At 45.0% G+C, this 15,056-nt stretch overlaps 1 protein-coding gene across 1 annotated transcript; it reads right to left on the bottom strand.

Moving 5' to 3' along the window:
- Positions 1-12,152: 12,152 nt before the first annotated feature.
- rxfp3.3a1 (relaxin family peptide receptor 3.3a1) lies at positions 12,153-13,226 on the bottom strand. The gene has a single exon (XM_060911559.1). It carries the CDS (start codon positions 13,224-13,226, stop codon positions 12,153-12,155), a length of 1,074 nt encoding a protein of 357 aa, XP_060767542.1.
- Between the last annotated feature and the right edge of the window lie 1,830 nt (positions 13,227-15,056).

Below are 15,056 nucleotides of genomic sequence, written 5' to 3'. Positions count from 1 at the left end.
TTTTTTCAAGAATTATTATTATCGCATTTTTCATAAATTGCTACTATCATTTCGTTGGTTTGTTTACATTCTAAGAATAAATGGCTTTGTATAAAGTTTTTATTTATCGAATTTGCAAAAAAATAAAAATAAAAATGCTCTGTTTCTCAAAATCCAATGAATATGGATAGAATAAAACGGTTACTCCACTCAATCTCGTCGTACATGGCTGATAGCTGACTCAGTGCTACACACCTCATTAACTATCAGCTCATGTATGACTCGATTTTGTTGAATAACTGTTAAATATATGGATTATTTAACCTAATCATCAAACATACGCAAAGCCTTTCACTGTGTAAAGAGTCAGATTGTTGCTTGGTTCATTTCGGCTCTCTTGCCAGTTTATTTTGTAGTCATCTACATGATGAGTAAGCTGTACCATCACCCTCCAGTTGGGTCTACATTATTATTGTTTATTCTATTTTCATTTGGTTCCATTTTTAATTGAGGTTTCATGCAAGTTTCATTTTAGTTATAGTGGAAAAATCAATGACAACAATCCATTAAATATTCCTAAACCAGCTTTAAGACTAAATATAAAATGTCCTCAATTTGCCAAACCTTAACTGAACTCCACTGAGCAAGTGAGCATACTGAAGGCAAGGCTGAAGGTAAAAGGTCACTAGAAAAACCAGTGACAGTGTTTGCATTAAAGATATGGTTATAGGTACCACCAAGGGAGATACATGGCCAGTAAAAAGATGACACTACAGTTAATGTATGTTTATCCTCTTAGGTACAAAATGGTCCTTAAGGCCAAGTTACATCATATTAACTTAAGATCCTTTGAAGAAAAAAAAAAAAACTTTGAGAGTACCATCCCAATTTGCCCTCTGAAAACCAGAGCTAAAACATTTTTTACTCAGAGTGTACCCAATACCAGCAAAGTCTGTAAATTGAAATGAGACCGTCAATGATGGTGTAGCTCACTCTGGCCCCATCTAGTCCAGAAGGAACGATCTAAAGTGGGCCACTTTGTGCAATAAACGTTGTAAGCTATATACACTATATACATGATATATATAGAAGTTATATCCACCCTAGGAATACCTACCTATTTACCAGAAAGAATTCAAAACGGTGAGGAATTGACCAAGAGGAAGTGATTTTTGTTGAACTGCTCATTAAGGCTTAATTTGTCCATAACTTCATCCATAAATTCATAATTCCTGGGGATCCACATCTCACAGGCCCACCGGCTAGTGGCCGAGTGGTAGCGTGTCGATCGGGAGATCGTGAGTTCTATTCACGGTCGGGTCATACCAAAGACCATCATAAAAATGGTACCAACTACCATCTGACAAGGCACGCTAAAATACAGATGCGAGTGGGGAGTTAAACTCTCGTGGTTACCAGAGGACTAGCCCCCCACTGTAACCCTAGCTATGTAATAGGTGAGAGGCCAAGGGCTGCGGAAATGGAGATCGGCGCCACACGGCATGGGAAAGACTTTTAACATCTCACAGGACCTCACCTGGACAATCAACTGCTCCATCCTAGTCAATAAGACTCACCAGCATCTCTTTTTTCTTGAGGACTCTGAAGAAAAAACATCTCTCTTCAGACATCCTGGTGAACTTCTACCACTGTACCATCGAGAGCATTCTAACCAACTGTATTACAGTCTGGTATGGGAACTGCTCTGTTTCAGACAGGAAGGCAGTGCAGAAGGTGGTGAAAATCGCCCAGCATGTCGTGGGAGCCTCACTTCCTGCTATTGAGGACAGCTCCAACGTTAGGATCGAGGCACTCAATGAACTTTACCAGGCCATTAGTGAGCAACAGACAGCGCACCCAGACGGATTCCTCATCACAGCAGGTGACGTCAATCATGCAGATTTAAAAGTTTTACTGCCCAAATTACATCAACATGTGGACTTTCCAACAAGAGGTGACAACTTACTGGACTTGGTGTACACAACTCACAAAGGAGCTTACAAGGCCTCCCCCCTCCCCCACCTGGGTCTCTCTGATCACATTACCATCATGCTGAGACCTACATAGACCCAGAGTGAGAGCCATCAGACCAACACAAAAGGAGGTACGTGTGTGGCCAGAGGGGGCCTCCTATGCTTTGAAAGACTGTTTTAGCACTACACACTGGGACATTTTCAAAGAAGCAGCCACTTACAATGACCACATAGACTTAGAGGAATACACCAAGGCCGTCACAGCAAACATCGCTAAATGCACTGATGATGTCATTCACTGCAAAACCATCACTGTTCGTGCTAACCAGAAGCCTTGGCTGACAGGAGAGGTTCACAGGCTCCTGCGGGCTTGGGATGCAGCCTTTAGGGACGGTGACACCGCAGGTCTAACAACAGCCAGAGCCAACCTGTCCCGCGGCATCAGGGAGGCAAAACGTCAGTACAGCAAAAAAAATATCTGGACACTTCAGCAACACCAGAGATGCACAGCCTCTCTGGTGTGGCATTCAAACCCTCACAAACTACAAATCCCCACCACAGACCTGTGAGAGTGACATCACATTGCTAAACTGCCTAAATGACTTCTTTGGATGCTTTGAAACACAAAACAACACATCAGCACTGAAGACCAGGGCTTTGAACCAGAATTTTTTTCCTATTGGTTCGTTCCGAACAGAAACAGAATTTTAACGTTTCCGGTTTTGGGTTCCACCATTAAATAGACGTTCCCGAACCGGTTAGAACAAAAAAATTTAGTTCCCGGAACGGTTAATTACGTTCCCTGTCAGCTGTTTAACAAATGGCTATAAAATTATGTCTCTGTCTCATCCAGCTTAAGCCAAATGTAGGCTAATTCTATTACAACCTTCATTAAATAAGACAAGAAATAATTCAAAACAATTATTATTTCAAATGTTGGCGATTTGGATTCTCAGTATGTCTTCCCATCTACACAAACAGAAAAAGTGCCAAAAATGAAAGATAATTCGTTTAGTGTGTTACCAAAGGCTAGTCAGGCCCTATGCATTGATAAACTAACAGAGGTTAACGTCATTTAATGTTCGCGAGCCTCTCATTAACGTGGACAAATATATTGATATCGTGTTTGAAATTAACGTTTTTGAATAACGATAGACTGCAATATTTACCTCTTATTTAAGATGTGGAGACGTGATAGTAGTCCACCCTCCCGCTCTCTCCATTCAGTCAGCGAACGTCACACAGGAAGTGAACCCCAGCGGGTCATAGAAACTTGTGCAGGAGAAGAATGACTTTTTTATTTGTAGGCTCCGGAAACTTTGAGGAACGAAATAAAAACCGGTATTAACCGGTTACCATTATTTTTAATAAGCGTTTCTGTTCCGGAACATAAAAAATAATAAAGTTTCTGGTTTCGTTTCTGTTCCATGTGAAATAGAAAAAGTTCCCAGTTTTCGTTTTCATTCCTTGAACCGGTTCAAAGCCCTGCTGAAGACCACTCCTCCCCCAGATGAACAGGCTGTATGTCTGGCTCCAGCCAGCATGGAGAGGACCCTCTCCAGGATCAACCCATGTAAGGGAGCTGGACCAGACAACATACCTGGTCGTGTTTTGAAGGACTGTGCCATGGAGCTCAAGGATGTCCTCGCTGACATCTTTAACATCTTCCTGAACCAAGCTGTTCTCCTCACGTGTTTCAAAGCTACAACCATAATACCAGTGCCAAAGAAGCCCCTCATCCAGCTATAACGACTATTGGCCCGTAGCACTGACTTCCATCATCATGAAGTGCTTTGAGCGACTGGTCATACAGAACATCAAGTCCATTCTCCCTCCCTCTCATGACCAGTTCCAGTTTGCATATAGGTCAAACAGGTCCATAGAGGACGCTATCTCCGCTGCTCTCCACCTAGCCATCACTCACCTGGACTCAAAGAACACCTATGTGCAAATGCTGTTCTTGGATTACAGTTCAGCATTCAACACAATCATTCCCCAGCAGCTAATACAAAAACTCGGACATTTGGGACTCAACACCTCTCTTTGTAACTGGGTGCTGGACTCTCTTACAGGGAGGCCACAGAACGTTCAGTTCGGCAATAACACCTCCAGGACCATCATGCTAAGCACAGGAAGGGTGTGTGCTCAGCCCACTGCTCTTCACCCTGCTGACCCATGACTGTGTACCAATCTACAGCACCAACCACATCATCAAGTTTGCGGATGATACGACTGTGGTGGGCTTCGTCACTAAAAACGAGGAAGCCAACTACAGAAATGAGGTGAGCCAACTGGTCCAGTGGAGTAAAGACAACAATATCTTCCTGAACGTGGAGAAGACCAAAGAAATTGCAGTCGACTTCAGGAGAGATCACTCACAGCATTCCCCTCTGACCATCGATGGTGCTGCAGTGGAGAGGGTGAGCAGCACCAAATTCCTAGGGGTGCACATCGCTGAGGACCTCTCCTGGTCCAACAACACCGCATCGCAGGCCAAGAAGGCTCAAACTTGCCTCTACTTCCTCCGCAAACTGAGGACTGCACGAGTCCCACCCCCCATCATGTGCTCATTCTACAGGGGCACCATTGAGAGTGTCCTCACTGGCTGCATCACTGCATGGTACGAAGGCTGCAGTGCCTCCTGCCGGAAGACTCTGCAACGCATAGTGAACACGGCCAGCAAGATCACTGGTACCCCTCAGCCCTCCCTTACGGACATCTATCACTCCCGTCTCACCCGCAGAGCCATCAGCATCGCTAGTCAAGTCAAGTCAAGTCAAGTTTATTTGTATAGCGCTTTTAACAATAAACATTGTCGCAAAGCAGCTTTACAGAATTTGAACGACTTAAAATATGAGCTAATTTTATCCCTAATCTATCCCCAATGAGCAAGCCTGTGGTGACGGTGGCAAAGAAAAACTCCCTCAGACGACATGAGGAAGAAACCTCGAGAGGAACCAGACTCAAAAGGGAACCCATCCTCATTTGAGTAACAACAGACAACATGACTATAACATTAACAGTCCTAACATAAAGTCAGCTTCGTTGAGGCTATAAACCCCCCACCGATGGAAACCCGAGCGCAAAACGGTTCACGACAACCGCAGTCCCAAAGTCAGCAAGTCAACTGCAGTCCCCAGCCACAAAAGCACCACTGCAAGAGTCCAGAGCGTCCTCCAGGCACGACCCCCAACTGTCCACATGGGGCCGCCCTCCACAGGAGCGATGTAATGAGACTCCAACCAGACACAGGGCACCAGGATGGCTCAGGTAGGTCCAAGGAGCAGAAGAGGTCAGCATCTCAATCCCAGGACCAACATGTAACTCAGAGGGACAGATTTGAGGGGGGGAAGAGAAACAAAACAAAACAAAAAAGCACAGGTTGTTAGGTACGCCCAATGTCACCTGAATAAGTAGGAACAGTATACATATTGCACTGAGTACAAGCAGGGACTCCGGCAACTAACTATGACAGCATAACTAAAAGGGGAGAGCCAGAAGGTAACACAGGCATGAGGGAGCCCCGGGACATAAAACAGCCAGCCACTACACCGTCAACAAACTCGTCATCGCTGGTGACACCTCCCACCCTTCACACTCACTCTTCAAACTCCTGCCCTAAGGGAAAAGGTACCAGAGCCTCCAGGCCCGCTCCACAAGACCGCTGAACAGCTTCATCCACCAGGCTGTCAGGATGCTGAACTCTGTCCACTACCTAGCCCCTACCCCTGGTCTTTAACACATTCATTCACACAAGAAACTATCTCATCAGTTTGCACATCACACTACAAACATCTGCATTACTGCTGTATCTGCTGCTATTGCTCATTTGCACTACTGTTCATATTCACCTCATAAGCTGCTCTTCTAAGCACCTTCTCCGTTAGATATTGTACTGTATTTGCACTACTGCTATTTTGTACATTGTTTGATTTTAGAGTGTATTTTTATCTATATTATCTATATTTATAAATATTTATACATATTGTTTTTCTTAATTTTTTTGTGTGTAATCTTTATCTGTTTTTTACAAGTAAGGTGAGAGAGAAACGGCATTTTGATTCTCCTATATGTCCTGGATATATAGTGAATTGACAATAAAAAATATTTGAATCTTTGAATCTAAAGGAAGCGATGTCTCAGGAAAGCCATAAACATCAACAAAGATTCCTGCCACCCAGCACACAAACTGTTCACTCTCCTTCCCTCTGGAAGGCGCTACAGGAACCTTCGGACCCAAACCACCAGATTCAGGAACAGTTTTTTTCCTTCAGCTGTCTCACTGCTGAACTCCGCTCTCCGATGCCCCCCACACACACACTCACCAACCCCCCCCCCCGACCAAACTGAATTGACTTGAACTGACTTCACTGCACTATCACTGCACTATCACCATTTGCACTACTGTTTATCCATAACGTATTTTGTATATACTGCAAATATCTATATCATATCAAACCATTGCATTATAGTACATTTGTATTGCACATTTGTACATACTGTAAATATCTATATCATTATACCATTCCATACCCTGTAATTTCTGTACATTTATATTTGTATATTACACTTATGTTATTTACTGCTATGCACTTCTGGTTAGATGCAATCTGCATTTCGTTGCCTTGTACCTGTGACATGTACAATGACAATAAAGTTGAATCTAATCTAATTAATAACTGTAATGAAGCAAATCTGGATAGAAGTGCTATGCACTCTAGGTACCCCTACCTTCATGCCAGAAAGAATCAAAATCAGTGAAAAGTTGAGGGAGAAGAAGTGATTTGTGACTATGGGCAAGAGGCGGGGTACACCCTGAACAAGTCGCCAGATCATCGCAGGGCTGACACATAGAGACACACAACCATTCACACTCACAGTCAATTTAGAGCCACCAATTAGCCTAACCTGCATGTCTTTGGGGGAAACCGGAGCACCTGGAGAAAACCCACAGAGGCATAGGGAGAACATGCAAACTCCACACAGAAAGGCCCTCGTCGGCCACTGGGCTTGAACCCAGAACCTTCTTGCTGTGAGGCGACAGCGCTAACCACTACACCACCATCCTGCCCAGATGAGGAGCACACTGGGTTTATTTTGGGACCAGTTATGAAGAGCCTTTCACTCATTCATTTATCTCCATTAATAGCGTTAATATGGTCAGGAGTGGGGTGGATCCGGAGCCTATCCTGGGAATACTGGATGTGAGATGGGAATAAACCCTGGATGGGATGCTAGTTCATCACAGAGCACCATGCACACACATGTACACACACACTTACATCTAGGTGCAATCTAGTGATGATGATGATGATGATGTTCGTCCTTCGGAGTCGACAATGACCATGACTTCAATTTGGTGGGTGGTGGTTGTGGGTCTGGAGGTGACTGATAAGGCCAATCCGGGCTTTGAAGGTACATCCACGTGTCAACGTTCCATGTGCCAAGGTTGAGTATCTTCACTACCTTTTTGTTGTATTTCGACCGCTGAATGACATCCCCGCCAGCTGTGGTCTGCTGGCTAGGGTGAGCTAAAGCAGGCTATGTTTGGGTCACCTTTTCTAGCCCCTTCTTCCATGGAGGTGAGCAGAGCGAATCCTAAACAGGGCTACTCAGACACCCAGGGGGCTGCCAAACTCGCTTCATTCCAGCAGAGAACGACCCTATGCCCTGGGCTGCCTGTGTGCAGGTTTGTGACTACAACTTCTCGTGTTTCCGCACCGGCTGCTTCATCACTTGCCCATCATGACTTGTGCGTGACTTGGATTAGAGTGAGGTAGAGTTGCACAGCCATCAGCCTCACTCTCTCGTCCCGACCTCACTGGGTCCGGGGGCAAGACAGAATCAAGACGGCTGCAGCTAGGTGCAATTTAGTGTATCCAGTCAGTCAGACTAATCCAGAGAACCTTTCCTAAAGCCAGATGAGCCATAACTCAAACAAATCCCGAGAACCTGAAGGTGACGAATAAGAACATGGGAAGAGCATGTACAGGCAATAAAACCAAGCCCAGGACTGAACCAAAGAGACTGGAGTTGTGAGACATGTAATAAACAGGAAGCTGGAGGTGTGATGGACTTGTGTGTCGTCCAAGGTGTATTCTTGTCCTGCACAGTGTTCCTGTGACAGGCTCTGGGTTCACCATGCACTTCCTGAAGTTTAATGAATGAATGAGGGGAAGATAGAGATGTTTTATTTTACTCTTTGTTACTTTCTTACCTGTAAGGCTCCCATCTTTGGGGTTAATAGCCATTGTATAGAGGATTTCGGCCTACGTCATTGTTTCCATAGCGACAATATTTATGCCGCCATTTTGACGGTCACAAATACGGCGACTACCGGTAGCGATACACTGTTAATCATGACGAAGTCTCATTGTTGAGTATTTTATCCGGCCTAGATGACGCGAGTAAGAAGCGATATCACCAGAAAATCAATGATGCTGGTGTACGTGATCCGTACACGTTACCAGGGCGGGTGATCTTCCTGACCTGCAGTCAGGCGTGTGGGAAATACCAGGGAAAAAACATAAAAGAAAAAGGAGCGAGATGCAGAAAACACCTTCACTATCCAGCGACGTAGGGCATTTACAGGGCGAGCAGAGGGAGAGGTATTTGCAAAAATTGAGGTTAGCAGGCTTAGAGAACGACGTTTACCTGCTTCCACCAGGATTGTTCACTGTCGTACGGAAGTACACGAAGCCCTCGTCTTTACCTGACTTTGGCCCACATGATCTGTATACCTATGTCGTTAAAAACCAGGCTGGGTAGCATGCCTACATCAGCGGGTCGTCCCTGGAGCCGGTGGTCGCCATCTTATTACAGCTAAGGTTTGTTCACATTTTCATTTACTTTCGGTCCTCAGGATAAACAAAATGTTATTAAATGTCATTGAAATAACTTCTTAGTCTGTTGAGACATGGCCCGTTATAAATTTGCTGTTACCAGGCAATGACCAAGAACTGTATTATTAGGGTCGGTGTAGTTGTAGCAGTGCACTAGCAGCTAGCTGTTAGCACTAGCTAATGTCAACAACATAGTAGCTGGTATGTTACTGTAGCAATGTTTATGTTCAGTCATTTGGATGACTGTTAAAACCTTTCAATCTCAAGTTTTTCCTTTACTGTATTTACTAGTTTACTGAGCTAGCGCACTCGGGCAGGCTGGGAGCGAGCGCGCTCGCTCCCAGCCTGCCCGAGCTAGCGCACTCGCTCCCAGCCTGCCCGAGCTAGCGCACTCGCTCCCAGCCTGCCCGAGCTAGCGCACTCGCTCCCAGCCTGCCCGAGCTAGCGCACTCGCTCCCAGCCTGCCCGAGCTAGCGCACTCGCTCCCAGCCTGCCCGAGCTAGCGCACTCGCTCCCAGCCTGCCCGAGCTAGCGCACTCGCTCCCAGCCTGCCCGAGCTAGCGCGCTCGCTCCCAGCCTGCCCAAGCGCGCTAGCTCAGTAAACTAGTAAATACAGTAAAGGAAAAACTTGAGACTGAAAGGTTTTAACAGTCATCCAAATGACTGAACGTAAACATTGCTACAGTAACATACCAGCTACTATGTTGTTGACATTAGCTAGCTTGACCTTCAAAATGGGGGACACCGGGGCATCACGTGACCTGTGACGTCACGTCGAAATCCTCTATATGAACAAAAATGAGTATTTTAACCATTCCAAAATGTGAGCCAAGGATCATCAAAAGCTAAGAATATAATTGTTGTACGAGCAGCTGTTACAAGTAGATCTGCTAGCATTGATAATTTCACACAATCTTACAGTGTAATACAGATGTTTACATGGATTATATTTTTAAACATGGCTCATTGCTCTGACAATGTCCATTCTAGCAACAAGAAAGTACACTGTCTTGGCAGTTTTCCAAGGTCTCCATGTCTCCCTGAGGTTCTCTTTTAAAATAAGACAAGAAGTTCCTCAGGGGTTCTTTGGATAATGGCTGGGTCGAGCTGATTAACACTCGCAGATATAAAGGCATCAAATTCTAGCTTTCAATGTCTCTGGGGATGAGTCATCAAGGGCACCTTTACTTTTGTACCTTTACCATATCTTTAAAAATGATTTAAGGTACTTAATTAGACCATAATGACCACTGATGCACCTTTAAAGCTTTGCTTTAAAAAAAATTAAAATTTAATACCTTTGGTTCCATCAGAGGAACAAACCCTTAGGGCACTAAACAGATGTTTTTGGTTGTTGAAGTTCTTTTCAAGATTTTTTTCTTTTTTATTGTTCATCATTAGCATAAGCTGTAATATAAACACTGTGAGATCCCAAAGTCTGAGAATACCAGAGGGAATGCTTTGATTTTGTACTTTTTTATTTAATACAACAATTTTCATTAAAAATTATATTGTTGATACTTTGAGTGAAAAGTAGAATCTTTGAAATATTTACATGAATTTAAGAGTTTCTTAGTATTTGGTACATCCCCTTATGTGTTTAGTGACAGTGTTCACTCAAGCTGGTATTGGTGCCACAAGTTTGTACAAAACCTTGTGATCCATTTTAGACCAAATTCATCAGAGTGTTGTCTGAACACATGCTTCAGTAGAAGAGACCTGGCATGAGGAAAACCCGAATCTTTTATACAAAGCTTTTAACATGGTCAATATCACACATTTACTTACATGTAAATAGGGATTTTTACATTTTAAATATATATCCATCCATCCATCCATTATCTGCAGCCGCTTATCTTGTCCTACAGGGTCGCAGGCAAGCTGGAGCCTATCCCAGCTGACCATGGGGGAGAGGCGGGGTACACCCTGGACAAGTCGCCAGGTCATCACAGGGCTGACACATAGACACAGACAACCATTCACACTCACATTCACACCTACGGTCAATTTAGAGCCACCAATTAGCCTAACCTGCATGCCTCTGGGGGAAACCAGAGCACCCGGAGGAAACCCACGCAGAGACGGAGAGAACATGCAAACTCCACACAGAAAGGCCCTCGCCGGCCACGGGGCTCGAACCCAGACCTTCTTGTTCTGAGGCAACAGTGCTAACCACTACACCACCGTGCCGCCCTTTATATATATATACCGTATATTTTTTTTTTTCTCCTCCGGGTGCTCCGGTTTCCCGCACAGTCCAAAGACATGCAGGTTAGGTTAACTGGTGACTCTAAATTGACCGTAGGTGTGAATGTGAGTGTGAATGGTTGTCTGTGTCTATGTGTCAGCCCTGTGATGACCTGGCGACTTGTCCAGGGTGTACCCCGCCTTTCGCCTGCAGTCAGCTGGGATAGGCTCCAGCTTGCCTGCAACCCTGTAGAACAGGTTAAAGCAGCTACAGATAATGCGAATTTTATATATATATATATATATATATATATATATATATATATATATATATATATATGAGAGAGAGAGAGAGAACAAATTAAAAGTTCGGACACACCTTCTAATTCAGTGATTTGTCTTTATTTTAATTAATTAAAAGACACTGTCGTTGCTTAGTTAGACTTAGTTGAGCAGTTCTTGACATAATACAGTTGTGGAATACACCCTGGACAAGTCGCCAGGTCATCACAGGGCTTGACATAATACAGTTGTGGAACAACTTGTTTTAACTTTTGTTTTAACACATTTTTTGTTCACCACATAATTCTTTACATGTTTCAGATGTTGTTTCATAGTTTTGATGTCTTCAGTTTTGTTCTACTATACAAACTACAGAAAAACCTATGAATGACTAGTGTGTGTGTGTCATATATATATATATATATATATATATATATATATATATATATATATATACACACACACACACACACACACACAGGGGGCTGCAAAAGTAGGTATACAGTAAGGATTATTCCAGTATTACCAGTATTAGAATAATGGTGCTAGGTTTCATTTAATACAAGAATTTGTTTTTCATTCCTTTATACCTATTTTTGCAGCCCCCATATTACCAGTCAAAAGTTTGGACACCCCTACTGTCTCACAGTAATGAGTGTGTCAAAAAAAATTTTACTTGCTTTCAGAGGTTTTTTTTTCAGAAGAATAAACATATAAACATTTTCCACGTCATTACGCACAAAACAACAACAACAGCCCGTGTTCACCATAATGAAGCATCTTGCAGAAAGCATGTTTTTCTTAATAACTTGCTGATGTTTTCGATTAAAAAAAAAAAAAAAAAGCAATAGGAACGCTCACGTGCAGGATAAGAGCCCGAGCCAGATGTTTACGCGTCTGGAGTGCAAGGAGAGCGCGCGCGCGTTCCATCACGGAAGAAAAGGTCTCTCAGCTTGCGCCTGAACTCGCTGCGCATGAGGCAGTAAATCACCGGGTTCAAGCAGCTGTTCGCGTGAGCCAGACACACCGTGAGCGGGAACACGTAGGTGTGCACCACGTAGTACGCCTTGTCCCAGGGCACAACGTTCAGCTTCACCAGGACCCCCCACAGCGTCACGGCGTGGTTGGGCATCCAGCACAGGAAGAAGGACAAGACCACGACGGCGACCGAGCGGATCACGCGCGTTCTGGACTTCAAGCTGCGGCGGCGCACGAGCCTGAGGAGCAGCAGGTAGCTGATGGAGACGATGGCCATGGGGATCACAAAGGCGAGCAGGATCTTCTGCAGGTGATACACAGCTAACCAGCTCTGGCCGTTCGGAAAACGCAAAAGACAGAGCTTTTCTCCGGCCACCTCGTTCACTGTGGAGAACACGGCCGTGGGCGCGGTGGCAGCGGTGGCCAGCAGCCACAACACAGCAGCGACGAGCTGGGCAGAGACGCGCGCGCCTCGCCCGTCTTGCAGCGCGGATGCCATGCACCTGTAGCGCGTGACGCTCATGGCAGTGAGAAAGAACACACCTGCGTACATGTTCATCACCGTGACCGAAAGCACGAGCTTGCACATGACGTCACCAAACGGCCAGCTGAAGTCCAGCGCTGCGTCTGCGGCCCAGAACGGCAGCGTGAGCGCGAACTGGAGATCCGTCACGGCCAGGTGGAGCACGAAGACATTAGTCCCAGACTTCCTGCGCGCTTGTCTGGCCCGGATAAACACGAGCACAAAGAGGTTGCCCAGCAAACCCGCAGCGCACACTGCCGCGTAGGTCACGGAGATCAAGCAGCGCAGGACCGGACTGCCATCAGCAGACACGTCGATGTCCTCCAGAGTTCCGAAAATGACTGAACTGTTCGCTGTGACGCTCTGAAAGGAATCCCCTGCCGGCTCGGGGTTCGTGATCACTTCCATTGCACCTGCGCACAGGACGAGCAGCGCGCGCTTGGCACTGGCACAGGACGTCATCCGAAACTCAGCGCGCGTAAAGACTGGGGCGCGCGCCTGGACCGTGTTATCTTAAAATCCCGCCTCTTGGCTACACCGATTGGTCAGACATCAAATCAATCTTCGGTGAGGTGATTTTACCTTTCATATCAGTGTACACTGCCGTTCAAAAGTTTGGGGTCACCCAGACAATTTTGTGTTTTCCATGAAAAGTCACACTTTTATTTACCACCATAAGTTGTAAAATGAATAGAAAATATAGTCAAGACATTTTTCTGGCCATTTTGAGCATTTAATCGACCCCACAAATGTGATGCTCCAGAAACTCAATCTGCTCAAAGGAAGGTCAGTTTTATAGCTTCTCTAAAGAGCTCAACTGTTTTCAGCTGTGCTAACATGATTGTACAAGGGTTTTCTAATCATCCATTAGCCTTCTGAGGCAATGAGCAAACACATTGTACCATTAGAACACTGGAGTGAGAGTTGCTGGAAATGGGCCTCTATACACCTATGTAGATATTGCACCAAAAACCAGACATTTGCAGCTAGAATAGTCATTTACCACATTAGCAATGTATAGAGTGGATTTCTGATTAGTTTAAAGTGATCTTCATTGAAAAGAACAGTGCTTTTCCTTCAAAAATAAGGACATTTCAAAGGGACCCCAAACTTTTGAACGGTAGTGTATGACACATGGACGTCACTAGGATTGAGAGATGGGTGGGCTTAGCCCCAGGAGTGTGTTCAGTAATGCGCGCGCACGTCGAAATTTTTTTTATTGCTCCTGCATAGGCTTCGTCAATTATTCATGATTTGAAGAACATTTATCAGAATCGGTTATCTGGATCACTTTCTTTTTCTACCCTGCTATTTCTCTCCTAAGTCCTCAGGATATCTTCTTTATATGAACAAAAATAAGGGCGGCACGGTGGTGTAGTGGTTAGCGCTGTCGCCTCACAGCAAGAAGGTCCTGGGTTCGAGCCCCGGGGCCGGCGAGGGCCTTACTGTGTGGAGTTTGCATGTTGTCCGCGTGGGTTTCCTCCGGGTGCTCCGGTTTCCCCCACAGTCCAAAGACATGCAGGTTAGGTTAACTGGTGACTCTAAATTGACCGTAGGTGTGAATGTGAGTGTGAATGGTTGTCTGTGTCTATGTGTCGGCCCTGTGGTGACCTGGCGACTTGTCCAGGGTGTACCCCGCCTTTCGCCCGTAGTCGGCTGGGATAGGCTCCAGCTTGCCTGCGACCCTGTAGAAGGATAAAGCGGCTAGAGATAATGAGATGAGATGAGATGAACAAAATAAGCCTAAATCAGTTCATTAGAGGCTGGGGCTATGTTTATGAAGAAAGATCTCATCTCATCTCATTATCTCTAGCCGCTTTATCCTGTTCTACAGGGTCGCAGACAGGCCCGTTTCAAGCTATTTGGGGGCCCTAGGCAAAGGGGGATCTGGGGCCCATAATTATCCCCCCCTCGACGAAAGGCCTTATGGCCGCCTACCCACTGAAGACTTAATAAATAAACATCACACATATTGTAATCATTCTTACGATTTTTACTTAATAAATGAACTCTTTACATTGTTATAAATAATTATCAAACCCAATTAAACACAAGAATAGACAAAATACACACACACACATATATATCTCATCTCATCTTATTATCTCTAGCCGCTTTATCCTTCTACAGGGTCGCAGGCAAGCTGGAGCCTATCCCAGCTGACTACGGGCGAAAGGCAGGGTACACCCTGGACAAGTCGCCAGGTCATCACAGGGCTGACACATAGACACAGACAACCATTCACACTCACATTCACACCTACGGTCAATTTAGAGTCACCAGTTAACCTAA

The sequence above is a fragment of the Neoarius graeffei genome, chromosome 27, assembly GCF_027579695.1.
Source record: "Neoarius graeffei isolate fNeoGra1 chromosome 27, fNeoGra1.pri, whole genome shotgun sequence".
Lineage (NCBI taxonomy): Eukaryota > Metazoa > Chordata > Actinopteri > Siluriformes > Ariidae > Neoarius > Neoarius graeffei.
This window is presented reverse-complemented; position numbering and strand designations above follow the sequence as displayed.